At 44.4% G+C, this 12,210-nt stretch overlaps 1 protein-coding gene across 4 annotated transcripts in view; it reads left to right on the top strand.

The window, feature by feature from the left end:
• Positions 1–6,917, top strand: part of ARHGAP36 (Rho GTPase activating protein 36) — a 52,481-nt gene extending 45,564 nt beyond the window's left edge. For all 4 annotated transcript variants that reach the window (XM_040468085.1, XM_040468084.1, XM_040468083.1 and 1 more), the window contains 10 exons: positions 211–276; positions 787–1,022; positions 1,268–1,460; positions 1,674–1,729; positions 1,973–2,123; positions 2,575–2,723; positions 2,902–3,078; positions 3,311–3,408; positions 3,545–3,651; positions 5,663–6,917. In XM_040468085.1, coding sequence (XP_040324019.1) covers positions 211–276; positions 787–1,022; positions 1,268–1,460; positions 1,674–1,729; positions 1,973–2,123; positions 2,575–2,723; positions 2,902–3,078; positions 3,311–3,408; positions 3,545–3,651; positions 5,663–5,820 — 1,391 coding nt within the window. In that variant the 3' untranslated portion in view covers positions 5,821–6,917. The remainder of the gene's footprint in view (positions 1–210; positions 277–786; positions 1,023–1,267; positions 1,461–1,673; positions 1,730–1,972; positions 2,124–2,574; positions 2,724–2,901; positions 3,079–3,310; positions 3,409–3,544; positions 3,652–5,662) is intronic.
• Positions 6,918–12,210: the final 5,293 nt, after the last annotated feature.

The raw sequence follows: 12,210 nt of genomic DNA, 5'->3' as shown, positions 1-12,210 counted from the left end.
ATTCTTGGAGTCTCAGGGGTGGTAGATGGGCTTGGTCCCATTGTCAAACGGGGAAACTGAGGCTGAGAGAAAGCAAAACACTTTCAGCGGGCAGGTCGGAGCTGTTTGCTCCGCCCCCTCCCCCGCAGATCAATACATTGCGATGTTTTCATCATTTATCAAATCCTATTTGTGTGAGTGTGCGTGTCTTTTCTTTTTCTCTTCCCATAGCTCTACCTATTGACCGTCCAAACACCTTGGAGAAGTGGTTTCTGATTCTGAGAGGACAGCAGAGGGGTGAGGGGCTCTCATACTTAGGAAATAAATGGGGCTTTCGGGCGCCCCCCCCCGCCATTGTGTCCCTGGCTACTGGAGACTCGGCGGTGCCCATTGCTTCTGGGGGTACTGAACCCCCCCCCCCCCAACCCCACAGGGCATGTTTCAGGAAATGGCGCACTCGCTGCAGACGCGGGGCGGTCCCAGCAGATTTCCCTAAGCCTTCCCCGTGGATCCACCCCAGACAGTCGCCCAGAAGAAACTGTCCTCATTGCTTCAAGGCTGTCACCCCCCTGGCAGGACCTAAGGCAGGGATCCCGAGCTCCGTCGGGGTAGTGGAACCGAGTGCTTCCGCCAAACCACTGCAGGGTCTTTTTGGCTCCCTCCCCAGGGAGGGGCGCTGCGGGTCTGGAGGGGTGGGGTTGGCTGCAGGCGGTTGCTTAGAGGAGCGCTACAGCCCCTGCACTTCCTCCTGATTTAAGCGCTGTGGAGCGTTGACGTGTCTCATTCTTTCTCTCCCTGGCTCCCCAGTCGTATCGCTCAAGACGTTTGGCATTCGCCTGGAAGAGGTCCTGGTGAATGAGCTTACCCGCCGCAAGCATCTTGAACTAACAGCCGCGATGCAGATTGAAGAATCCACTGGTCAGGCCTCGGGACGTCGTCGGGGAAACGTGGTGCAAAGGATGTTTGGCCGCATCAGGCGCTTTTTCAGTCGCAGACGGGATGAGCCCACCTTGCCCCGGGAGTTTACTCGCCGTGGGCGTCGAGTGAGTTGAACCCTCCAAGCAGTGGCTGTCCCTGAGGTGTCCATCGATGCAGGGCGGGAGGGTCAAGGCCTGTGACCTCAGAGGGAGGGAGAGCTGAAGAGAACATGTGTGTGTGTGGGGGGGGGGGTGTAATTGGCTTCCCACGGAGAGAAGGTCTCCTGTTATGAATGTGACACAATCCCCAGGAAGGTCCAAAGTGACCCTCCTGCTCCCCCCCTTTAAAGATAGTTTGGGTTTCTCCACAGGGGGCAGTGTCCGTGGACAGCCTGGCTGAACTGGAGGATGGGGCCCTGCTGCTGCAGACCCTGCAACTTTCCAAGATTTCCTTTCCGATTGGCCAGCGACTTCTGGGATCCAAAAGGAAAATGAGCCTCAATCCGATTGCTAAACAAATCCCCCAGGTTGTTGAGGCTTGCTGCAGCTTCATTGAGAAACATGGTAAGGGGGCTGAGAATGATGGTTTAATCAAGGTAGGAGGCAATTAAAGGGCAAGAATGGTGTTCTAGAAATGGGTAGAGAAAAGAGGACATAGGGTGAAGGGTGGGAACATTCCCCTGCCACCAGCTGGGGCTGGGATTCAGTTGGGGAGAGGGGAAATGCCATGGGGAAGGGGACCAGAGATACTTAGCATCTCTTGGTCTTTTCTTTCAGGCTTAAGCACAGTGGGAATTTTTACCCTGGAATACTCAGCAGAGAGAGTGCGTCAGGTAAACTGGCTCTGTTTACACCTATGTTCCTTGAGTGAGGAAAAACAGGTGGCGGTGTCTTCCCCATAGATCTGAGTGGAGTTTCATGCCTGGTGGGGGGATCAACGTCTTCTTTCTAGCCCCTCAGTCATGCCATATTGCCAGCCACCTCCACTGAAGCTTGAGACTTATGGAAGGAAATGCCAGGAGGGAGCATGTGATGGGCAAGGCAGAGGGTCCATGTCTTCTCTCCCTTTTTTCTAGCTCCGTGAAGAATTTGATCAAGGTCTGGATGTAGTGCTGGATGACAATCAGAATGTGCATGATGTGGCTGCACTCCTCAAGGAGTTTTTTCGGGACATGAAGGACTCTCTGCTGCCAGACGATCTGTACATGTCCTTCCTCCTGACAGCAAGTGAGTCTTGTGCTGTCCCTTGTCAGGCATGGAGGGGAAATAGTATGGTGGGGGGCGGTAGGTACAGAGGTCTGGCTGCAGGACCTCAGGGAACTAAAACAGAGTAAACATCAGAAGATGAAAACACCTATCCAGATTGCTTTCCCTAGATCTCTTAATAGTCCATTGTAAGTCTATTGTTGGGAGATTTCTCTAGAGCTTCTTGAAGCTGTGTGTGTCCTCCCAGGGCAAAGAGGAACCTAGGTTCTGTAGAAGGGATCTGCTTTTGATGGGAGCACTTCTTGCTTTCAGGGCTCCTGAGCTCAAATGCTTTGGGAATGAGCAAAGACAAGATGCCTGGGTACTTCCTCCATAGCTCTTCCTCAGTTTTCAAGCATAATCACATGTCTTTTGGTATCAGGCTGCTGTCAAGGCTAGCCCCCTGAGCCATCCACTGCTTTCCTTCTTCTAGCTCTGAAGCCACAGGATCAGCTTTCTGCCCTGCAGTTGCTGGTTTATCTGATGCCACCCTGCCACAGTGATACCTTGGAGCGTCTGCTGAAGGCCCTGCATAAGATCACTGAGAACTGCGAGGACTCCATTGGCATTGACGGACAGTTGGTAAAAACCTGTGGAGAATGGTAATGAGAGCTGTAGTAGGGGACATGTGTGGGAGTGTATGAGAGAGACACAGAGACAGACGGTAGGAGAAGGCAACAAGAACAAAAGGAGACATTCATATTTGTGTCATTTCCATTACTGCCTCAGAGTCGATCACTTTCTGCTTTCCTTGTTGTAGGTTTCAGGCAACCGTATGACTTCCACCAACTTGGCTCTGGTGTTTGGATCTGCTCTCCTGAAGAAGGGGAGATTTGCCAAGAGGGAGTCCAGGAAAACAAGACTGGGGATTGACCACTATGTTGCTTCTGTCAATGTGGTCCGTGCCATGATTGATAACTGGGATATCCTCTTCCAGGTAAAGGGAGCTTTTGGACAAACTTCCTTCAGAGCTTTCTCCTATTCACAAGGCAAGTGAGGGTCATACATGCATCCCTGACAGTAGCCAAAGCAGGCAGCCACTAAATCTTCCAGAAATTCCTCCTGCATTCAGTGGTCATGGTATCTTCAGTCCTGGGTACCTGATAGAGAGGAGTATAAATTTTAAAATGTTGTGTAATAAAGGCTAACATTGCTCACTTTACCCTCAGGTGCCTCCCCATATTCAGAAGCAGGTTGCTAAGCGTGTGTGGAAATCCAGTCCTGAAGCCCTGGATTTTATCAGACGCAGGAATTTGAGGAAGATACAGTGAGTGTTTTCTTGGTTTGTTTAAGCTTAGCCTGAAGCAGAATCTCCTATGGGGGCTTTCAATCCAAGACCACCGTCATGTTAGGCAAACCAAGTATGAAAACTGACTTGCTTTTTCAAATTCATTTCCACCCAGGAGTGCACGAATAAAGATGGAAGAGGATGCTTTACTTTCTGATCCAGTGGAAACTTCTGCTGAAGCCCGGGCTGCTGTCCTTGCTCAGAGCAAGCCCTTTGATGAAGGTCAGTTCCCTGCTGGAGGTCAGGCCCTTGCTGAAGGTCAGTCCCTTGGTGAAAGTCAGGCCCTTCCTGAAGGCCAGGTCCTTGCTGAAGATGAGCCCCTTGAGGAAGATGAGTCCTCTGAGGAAGATGTGTCAGGCCATGAAGAGCTAGTATTTGAGTATCTCCATCAAGGAGTAGTCTTTGGGGAAATTCAAGGTCTTGAGATCCCAAATGATCTTGAGATTCAAGGCCCACATCTTGAAGGCATACCAGAGCTTGATGAAGAAGAAGATGATGACAACGACGACAACGATGATGATGACAATGATGATACCCTGAATTTTGATGATCTTCCTCCCCTTGAAGATATTCTAGACCCTGATGATGAAATTCCCGAACTCATTGAAATCCCAGACTTTGAAGAAATACCATATTTTGATATGGTCCCAGACCCTGAAGGAGCCCCAGATGCGCAAGAAATCCCAAATCCTGGAGAAAACCCAAACCAGGACCTTGAAGAAGGGCCAGATTTTGAAGACAACCAAAATCTTGACCTTGCAGGAATTCCCTATCTCGATGTAATCCTGAACAATGAAGAAGCCTCAGATACCGATGAAATCTCAGACCATGCAGATGCTTCAGAACATGATGAAAACCCAGATTCTGAAGAAGATCCCAATCTTGAAGAGGTTCCGGCTCTTGATGAAATCCCAAATGATGTATCCTCAAATGCTGAAGCGATTCCAGGCCACGAAGATGCCCCAGAGGTCAATGGGATTTCAAGTTCTGATGAACACCTTGATTTTGAAGAAGTCCCAGCTCTTCATATGTTGCCAAGCCCTGAGGAAGCCCCTGGGGGTCATGAAATCCTTAATCATGAAGAATCCCCAGAGGTTAATGGACTCTCAGACCCTGAAGAAGATCCCAATCTTGAAGAGGTACCAGTTCTTGATGGAGTCCCAAATGATGAAGAAACCTCAGATACTGAAGAAATTCCAGATCAGGAAGAAACTCCAGAATTCAATGGAATTGCAGGCTCCGAGGAAGGCTCCAACCCTGAAGAGGTCCCAGCTCTCCACGTGGTAATGAGCCCTGGAGATGTCTCTGATTTTGATGACATTCAAGACCAGGAAGAATCTTCAGTTACTGAAGAAATCCCAAGACACGAAGAAGCCTCTGATGTCAGTGGAATCCGAGACTCTAAAGAAAACCCCCGTCTTGAAAAAGACTCAGTATTTAATGTGGTTCCAGAGCCTGGGGATGCTGAAATTCACAATGAAATTCCCAGTTCTCAGAAAGACCTAGCCAACACTTTTGAAGAGGATGAAGTTACCAATTTGGTTCCAGAGCCTGAAGATGTCTCCATTCTCAACACAATTCCAGACCCTCAGCCAGACCTTACTGTCAGTCTTGATGAAATCATGAATGTGGAGGCTGTCCCAATGCCTAATGATCTTGACTCTAGAGAAGTTTGGAGTCCAAAGGCAATAAAGTCCCACAAAGAAGATGCAGATGTTACATTTCTTGTAGATACCACCCTCCTTAAAAACAAGTCTCAGCCTGGCCAAGTCATGGACCACAAATCCTCCCCAGAGTCATTGATGACTGACACCTGCTTTCTCCCCTTCACGAAGTGCTGTAAGCTTCCGGCTCCAGCTTTGTTACTCATTTGCTTAGTAAAATTAGTCAGGTTGGTTGTAGGGTGGTGGTGGTTGTTAGGGGGCCGCCCTCTTCCCCGCCTGCCCGGTGGTATTGTCCATTTGCTGTAAGCACGGGTTATCTGTCTCACTCTTCCTGTTCTCTAACCCAGCCCTACCCCCACCACCTTCTACAGGGGGCCTAGATTTAGAGATATGTGTTCCACTGTTAGGATGCAGTTTTCTTAACATGTCAAATAGGGATAATCTTTCCTACTCTAACTTCTTGCTTCGTATTGTATTTGAAGTGCAAAATTAGGTCTTAGTCCCTTGCGTGCTGTGCAGAGTATGAAGTCTGGAAACATTAAGGAGTTAACACTGTTACTATTTTCCAGGTTCCTCTGAGGAGCCAGCTGTGCCTCCCGGCACTGCCCGTTCCCATGACGATGAGGAAGGAGCGGGTAACCCCCCCATTCCGGAGCAAGACCGCCCATTGCTCCGTGTGCCCCGGGAGAAGGAGGCCAAAACTGGCATCGGCTACTTCTTTCCTTAGATGTTTTTCCTTCTATAAGGTGCCGGACAGGGGAAAAGGGTGGGGGTAGACCTGGGATGTCACAGGAAACATTGAAGAAACGTTGAGGGTAAAGTTCTGAGGGTAAGAAGGATTTCCACCTGATGCTCGGGTCAGGCTGAGAATTCCAAACACACTGCCAGCCCCTTCTCTGGGGATGTTTGGTCTCTTCAGCTAGTACAAGCAGAGATGTTTCTGTGTCATGCCCAGGCTCCCTGGTGCTACCTTGCCTTTCTCTTTTACCCCTGATCCTGGCTTTCCCACACTACAGCCTGTCCTTTAATTGATGTGACATTTGTGGTAAACACCTTGTCCCAGAGAAGCTCACAAATCTCGAGGTGCTTTCCCTCCCCCCAAAAAAGGGAATTGCATGTTTTTCCTGACTTTCCTTCCCTCCTCCCAAGAGCTCAATTGCAAAGGCCCTCAAGAGGCATGCTAGGACGTCATGTCAGGACTGACAGCTGACAAACAACGCTAAACCATGTCACACCAACTCATAGCCGTGTCCCCGCAGCAACTCCACCACCTCAGGATTTTTTGCCCGCCCCAAATTATTTAGACCAATGGCTCATCAAATAGCCACCCCCAAAATTCTGTGCAGTTTTGCTCAGGTCACGCTAACAGGGAAACCTCAAATGTAAGCCTAACTAGCCTTCTGGGGTCAAAACTTAGAGGAAAAATTTGATTTTATTACCTAGATCTGTTTTACAGACAGCTGGAGTTCACCCCTGCTGTCAGCAAAACAGCTAGTTAGGTAGAGACACATAGTTCCAAGTAGTTCAAGTCACCTGATTCCAAACGTTCTTACCTATCGTCTCTGTAGCTCCTCTCTGCAGGACGGTACAAATTTGCGGGACATGCTCTGGTAACACGCAGATATGGGTTATGTATGACATCCAAAATTATAGCTGATATTGAGGGGTAACAACTGCTAAGGTCCATAGAATGAAGAATGTATTGTATTGAGGGATAGAAATTGATCACACAATGGGTAACAACCGCAGAGCTCGAAGATTTGTGATTGTTAAAACTTCTCTGGCATTTAATCATTAATAAACATCTGTGTTGTGACAGCAGCATATTCATGGCTTACTGTGTGTGTGTGTGTGTGTGTGTGTGTGTGTGTGTGTGTGTTTAATTTGAAAATTGGATTGGTGAGTTGGGAAGCTCTGACTAGAGCTGAAGGGGAAAGAGAAATAGGGAAGAGGGATAAAGGAGAGGGGATGACATGGAATAATGGGATGTGGGGGAATGGACTAAAGCAGGGGGTGTGTAGAATAAAGGGGAGGGGTGATGGGGAATAAAGGAGAGAGGTGACACAGAATAAAGGAGAGGGGGTAAGGAATAAAGAAGACAGATGATTGGGAATAAAGTGTTGCAGGTCAGAAGGACAAAAGGGGAGGGGTTATGGGGAATAAGGAGGAGATGATGGGGTATGAAGGGGAAGGGTGATGTGGGACAAGGGGGGGGTGATGTGAGATAAAGGGATGGAGGTAATGGGGACAAAATGGGGGTGATGGGGAATAAAAAGCAGAGGTGATGGAGAATAAAGAGGCGGAAGTGATGGAGCATAAAGGGGAAGGGTGGGCGACATGGAATAAAGGGGAAGGGGACATGGGATAAAGGGGAGGAGGGTGTGGAGTAAAATGGAAGAACGGGGAAGTGCTCTAGTTGAATAAAGAGAATGAAAGGGTTAAAATCGGATAAATGGTTGAGAAGGGATGAAAGAGAAACTGGAAAGAATGGAGCTTAAGAGGAGGGCCTCTAAAGGGAAAAGGAGGGGGATAAAGGGAGAGATCACTAGATGTTCTCAACTGAGAAATCCCCTTTGGATTGGTGAAAAATGAAAACCTGAAAACATCTGGAAATACATGATTTTCAGGGCAAGAGAAGAACATGTTGCTGTTTGATTGACAGGACCTCCAACCTTTCTTGAAAACTTAAGACTTCATGACATGCTTGGAAATTTCCCGTGTCAGGCACAGGGCCCCGGGAGAGTGAAACGTTGTGTATTATTTATTTTTGTACACTTTGCTTTAGGATATTTCCTCACATAGAGTTTTACAGAGAGCAGAAATGTAATAACATTGGGTCCCTCCCATAATAATTATCATAATTATTATAATAATCATTGACATATATTGAGTTATTCCAAAGTGTCTGACACTGGGTTTGAAGCTTTACATGCATCATTATTTAATATTCACAACTCTATGAAGTACATGCTACTGTAATCCTCGTTGTTTCCTGGAAAACAGTGAGATACAGAGAGGTCAAATAATATGCCCAAATTAAACACCTGGTTAGTGGAAAACAGCCAGTCTCCAAAGCTCGGGTGTTTCACCACTAGATTACCCTGGGCCATCCATTTTAGAATTCTTCCTCTGACAAGAAGATGCTTTGTGATGTCTTGGGGGAGTTATTTGAATGGGATTTGCACTTTTAACAAGCAAGGTTCACCCTCCTTCCTCATAGGTCCTTTCTCTCTAGATAGAATAAGCTACTAGACAACAACTGTGCTAGCTCATGCGGACCCTAGTATATGCATCTAGGGCCCATATGTATTAAAGCCAGTGGGAAATGTAAAGCTCATTTATTCCAACTCTGTTCTTATATAAATGGTCACACAAAAGGTTTATAATGGCAAACAGCTGACTTGAGGTCAGAGATCTGGATTAATATTCAGACAAACCTTCTGACTGCCATTCCAGAACTTTACAGGGCTAAAATAGTAAAATGTGTCCCCAGAAGAGTTTGCCTGTACTTTCCCCACTCAGCTTAAAAACCAACCAATAAACCAGATAATAAGCAGGAAAGTTGATTGTTTCAAAACATTCCTTTTACTTCCAGGCCTTCCCTGAAACCAGGTTTTTTCCCTGATCTTATTGTTTCCCTTGCATTCCTCCCCAGTGCTGACTGCTAACCAGAGGGTTTGAACTGAGAGTGACAAATGGATGTGGGCATTATCCCCACTCTTCCCCATACTCTAAGGGAGATCTCAAGAGACTTCCTTGACACTCCAAGTCCTGGTCTCATCCCAGGTGGCCTTGACAATATCCACACAGAAGACCCATCCTGCACAGCCTGGTCTCACCCTCACCACACTGTCCTTTAACTTCTTAGTGCTTTAACCAATCACTTGGCATCAGTGGGTATGACTGGATTTCTGAGGGGTCAAGTTCAATATCCCATTGTGTCTTGAATCTCCTAACAGTGGCTGGGTCCCACGCATCTGCTATTTGGCTGCATTGAGGTGCCTAGTGCCTCAAGCCTTTCCTTTCTTCTTTACTTCTTCCTTCATCCAGCCAGATGTCAGGGCATATCGATTTAGAACTGACCACCTCTTCAACCCTTTGCCCTCCAAATACCACACCTGCACTAGTTAGTCTTAGGTTTGAGGTCCTCTGAACATCTGATCTCTCCAGTCTCACAATAACCACTGTGAGAGACAGGAGTAGCACTCCACATATTGGTGCTTCTAAGAGTTAGAATTTCCAGGCTCAGCTGGTCCCTCAGTCCAGTCAGTAATGCTTCACGTGCCCCAGGTTGTCTTCTCTAAATCTCCACTCATTCATATTCCATTTCTACATCATTCCCCTCAAATAGCAGCCCTATTCACTTGAACTCATCTCAAATACATCCTCTCTTCTGCTTTATACTGGTTTACTTTCCTCTTTTCTAGTTTCTTTAGGTAGGAATTTAGATTATTGATTTTCTCTTTTCTGGTGTAAGCTTTCAGTACTTTGCGGTGTACCACAAGTTTGATATGTTGTATTTTCACTCTGTTTAGCATATTTTTTTTATTTTCCCTTGAGACTTTCTCATTGACCCACAGATTATTTAGATGGTTAGTTTCATTTTCAAGTGTTTTGAAAGTTTTCTGTTATCTTTCTGCTATTGATTCATAGTACTGTTTGGCTCACCTGATGTAGGTGGGACTTCCATTTGATCTAGAGGAAGGATGAGCCTTCCTGGCCCACATTCTATTGCTAAAATGAAGCTGGTGTTCAGGAAATGGCAGGCCGGGGTCACCTTTTTCTGTTGGATGAGAGGTCATAAGATGTCCTCATACTGTGCTGTTTCTCCAGTCCTGGGATCCCAAACCAGTACACCTTCCTCTGTCATCTTTCAGAATTCTCTTTTGGTTTGCTCTGAAGTTATTTCCAGGCTTTATAGTAGGTATTTCCAGGCTTTATAGTAAGTTGTATTTAGTAGGGAGGAGACTGGGGGAAAAAGGTCCATATGATCTCGTCCTGAGCATTAGTCTACTGGATATATTAAAAAAAACGTATTTAGATATAATTTCCATATCATACAACCTATAAAGTGTATAATTCAATATTTTTAGTATATTCAGAGTTGTGCAACCGTTGCCATAATCTAATTGAATCCTATTTTCACTACTCCAAAAAGTAACCACATACCAATTAACAATCAATCTCTATCTCCCCCTTGCCCAAGCCTAGGCAACCACTAAACTACTTTCTATCTCTGCAGACTTCTCTGTTCTGGGTATTTCATGTAAATGGAATCATACAATATGTGATATGTTGTGATCGGCTTCTTTCATGTAGCATATCATTTTCAAGCTTCATCCATATAAGAGCATGCATCAGTACTTAATTCCTTTTTAATACCAAATAATATTTTATCATATGGATGTACCATATTTACTTTGCACGTACCTACTAAACAATGATGTTGAGCATTTTTCATACACCTCCTCCCCCATCCTTTGGTCACGTATCTGTCCAAATATTCTGCCTACTTTTAACTGGTATTTTTGACTGTGAGTTGAAAGTTCTTTATACATTCTGGATTTTTTTTCCCAGTCTGTGATTTGTCTTTCATTCTCTTAACAGAATCTTTTCAAGAGCAGAAGCTTTTGATTTTAAGAAAGTTCAGATTATCATGTTAAAACATTTTAGGATCTTACTTTTGGTGTCATTGGTAAAAATTTTTGCCTATTCCCAAATCACTAAGCATTTCTCACAAAGTCTACACTGCAGCGAGGAGATGAAGAGCCTAGGGTTCAAAATTTAAGGAGGATCTCACCTGCAAAGTTGTGCAAGTCCCCGAGAGTGAGGAGATCCTTCAATTTTGCACACTAGGTCCCCCTCTCACTTCATTTTACTGTTTTCTGTTATGTTTATTCCAAGAAGTTTTATAATCTTATTTATCTAGTCATCAGTTGAAGGTGAAATGGATTGTTTCCCCTTTTTCTTATCATAAATAATGCTGCTATGAAATTTATGTTCAAGTTTTTGTGTGAAGATATGTTTTCATTTCTCTTAGGTATATATCTATGAATGGAATTTTTGGGTCATATGGCAATTCAATTTTTAACATTTTTGAGAAACTGTCAAACATTTTTTTAAAGTGAGTGCACCATTTTACATTCCTACCAGTGATGCGTGAGATTTTCAATTTCTTTATGTCCTTGCTAGCCATTTTTATTATGTCTTTTTGATTACGGCCCTCCTAGTGGTGTGAATTGTTTCTCATTGAGGTTTTGATTTACATTTCTCTGAAGTCTAGTAACGTGAATCAATGTAATACAAATATAAAAATTATATTTTTAGTTTTACTTTTTCTGCCTACAATTTATTTTGAGTTGATTTTGTATATAGTGTGAGGTATGGATTGAACTTCAATTTTTTTCTTCCACAATATCCACTTTATTGAAAAGACTATAATTTCTCCATTTAATTGTCTTTACAACTTGGTCAAAAATTGATTGATCATTCATTTTGTGTATATTTCTGCATTTTTCTCTGATGGCTCTATTTGTGTACTTTTATGTCAGTACCCTCTCTCTTGATTGCTGTAGATTTATAATAAATCTTTAAATTTAGGAACGTAAGCTGCTAATTTTTCCCCATCTTTATTAAAGATATAATATTATGTAGATTTAAGGTATGCAATGTGATAATTATATATATATATATATATATATATATATATAGTATGCAAAGTGTTTACTGAAAAAAATTAGTTAACATATACTTTACCTCAAACACCTGGTGGTGGGGGGTGATGAGAACATTAAAGCACTACTGTCATAGTAGCGTTCAAATATACAATACAGTATTATAAACTGTAGTCATCATGCTATACATTACATCCCTGGAACTTATTCATTTTATAATTGAGAGTTTGTACCCTTTGACCAATAACTCCTTATTCCCACCTCTCAGCCCTGGCAACCACAGTTCTACTCTTTGTTTCTATGAGTTTGATGTTTTTAGATTCTACATATAGGTGAGATCATACAGTATTTGTCTTTCTCTGTCTGACTTCTGACTTATTTCACATAATGCCCTCAAGTTACACCTGTGTTGTTGTAAATGGCAGAATTTGCTTTTTTAATAG

Source organism: Herpailurus yagouaroundi, unplaced genomic scaffold, assembly GCF_014898765.1.
Source record: "Herpailurus yagouaroundi ecotype Mexico unplaced genomic scaffold, PumYag 67681, whole genome shotgun sequence".
Lineage (NCBI taxonomy): Eukaryota > Metazoa > Chordata > Mammalia > Carnivora > Felidae > Herpailurus > Herpailurus yagouaroundi.
Note: the sequence above shows the minus strand (reverse complement) of the source record. Positions and strands in the feature narration are given on the sequence as shown.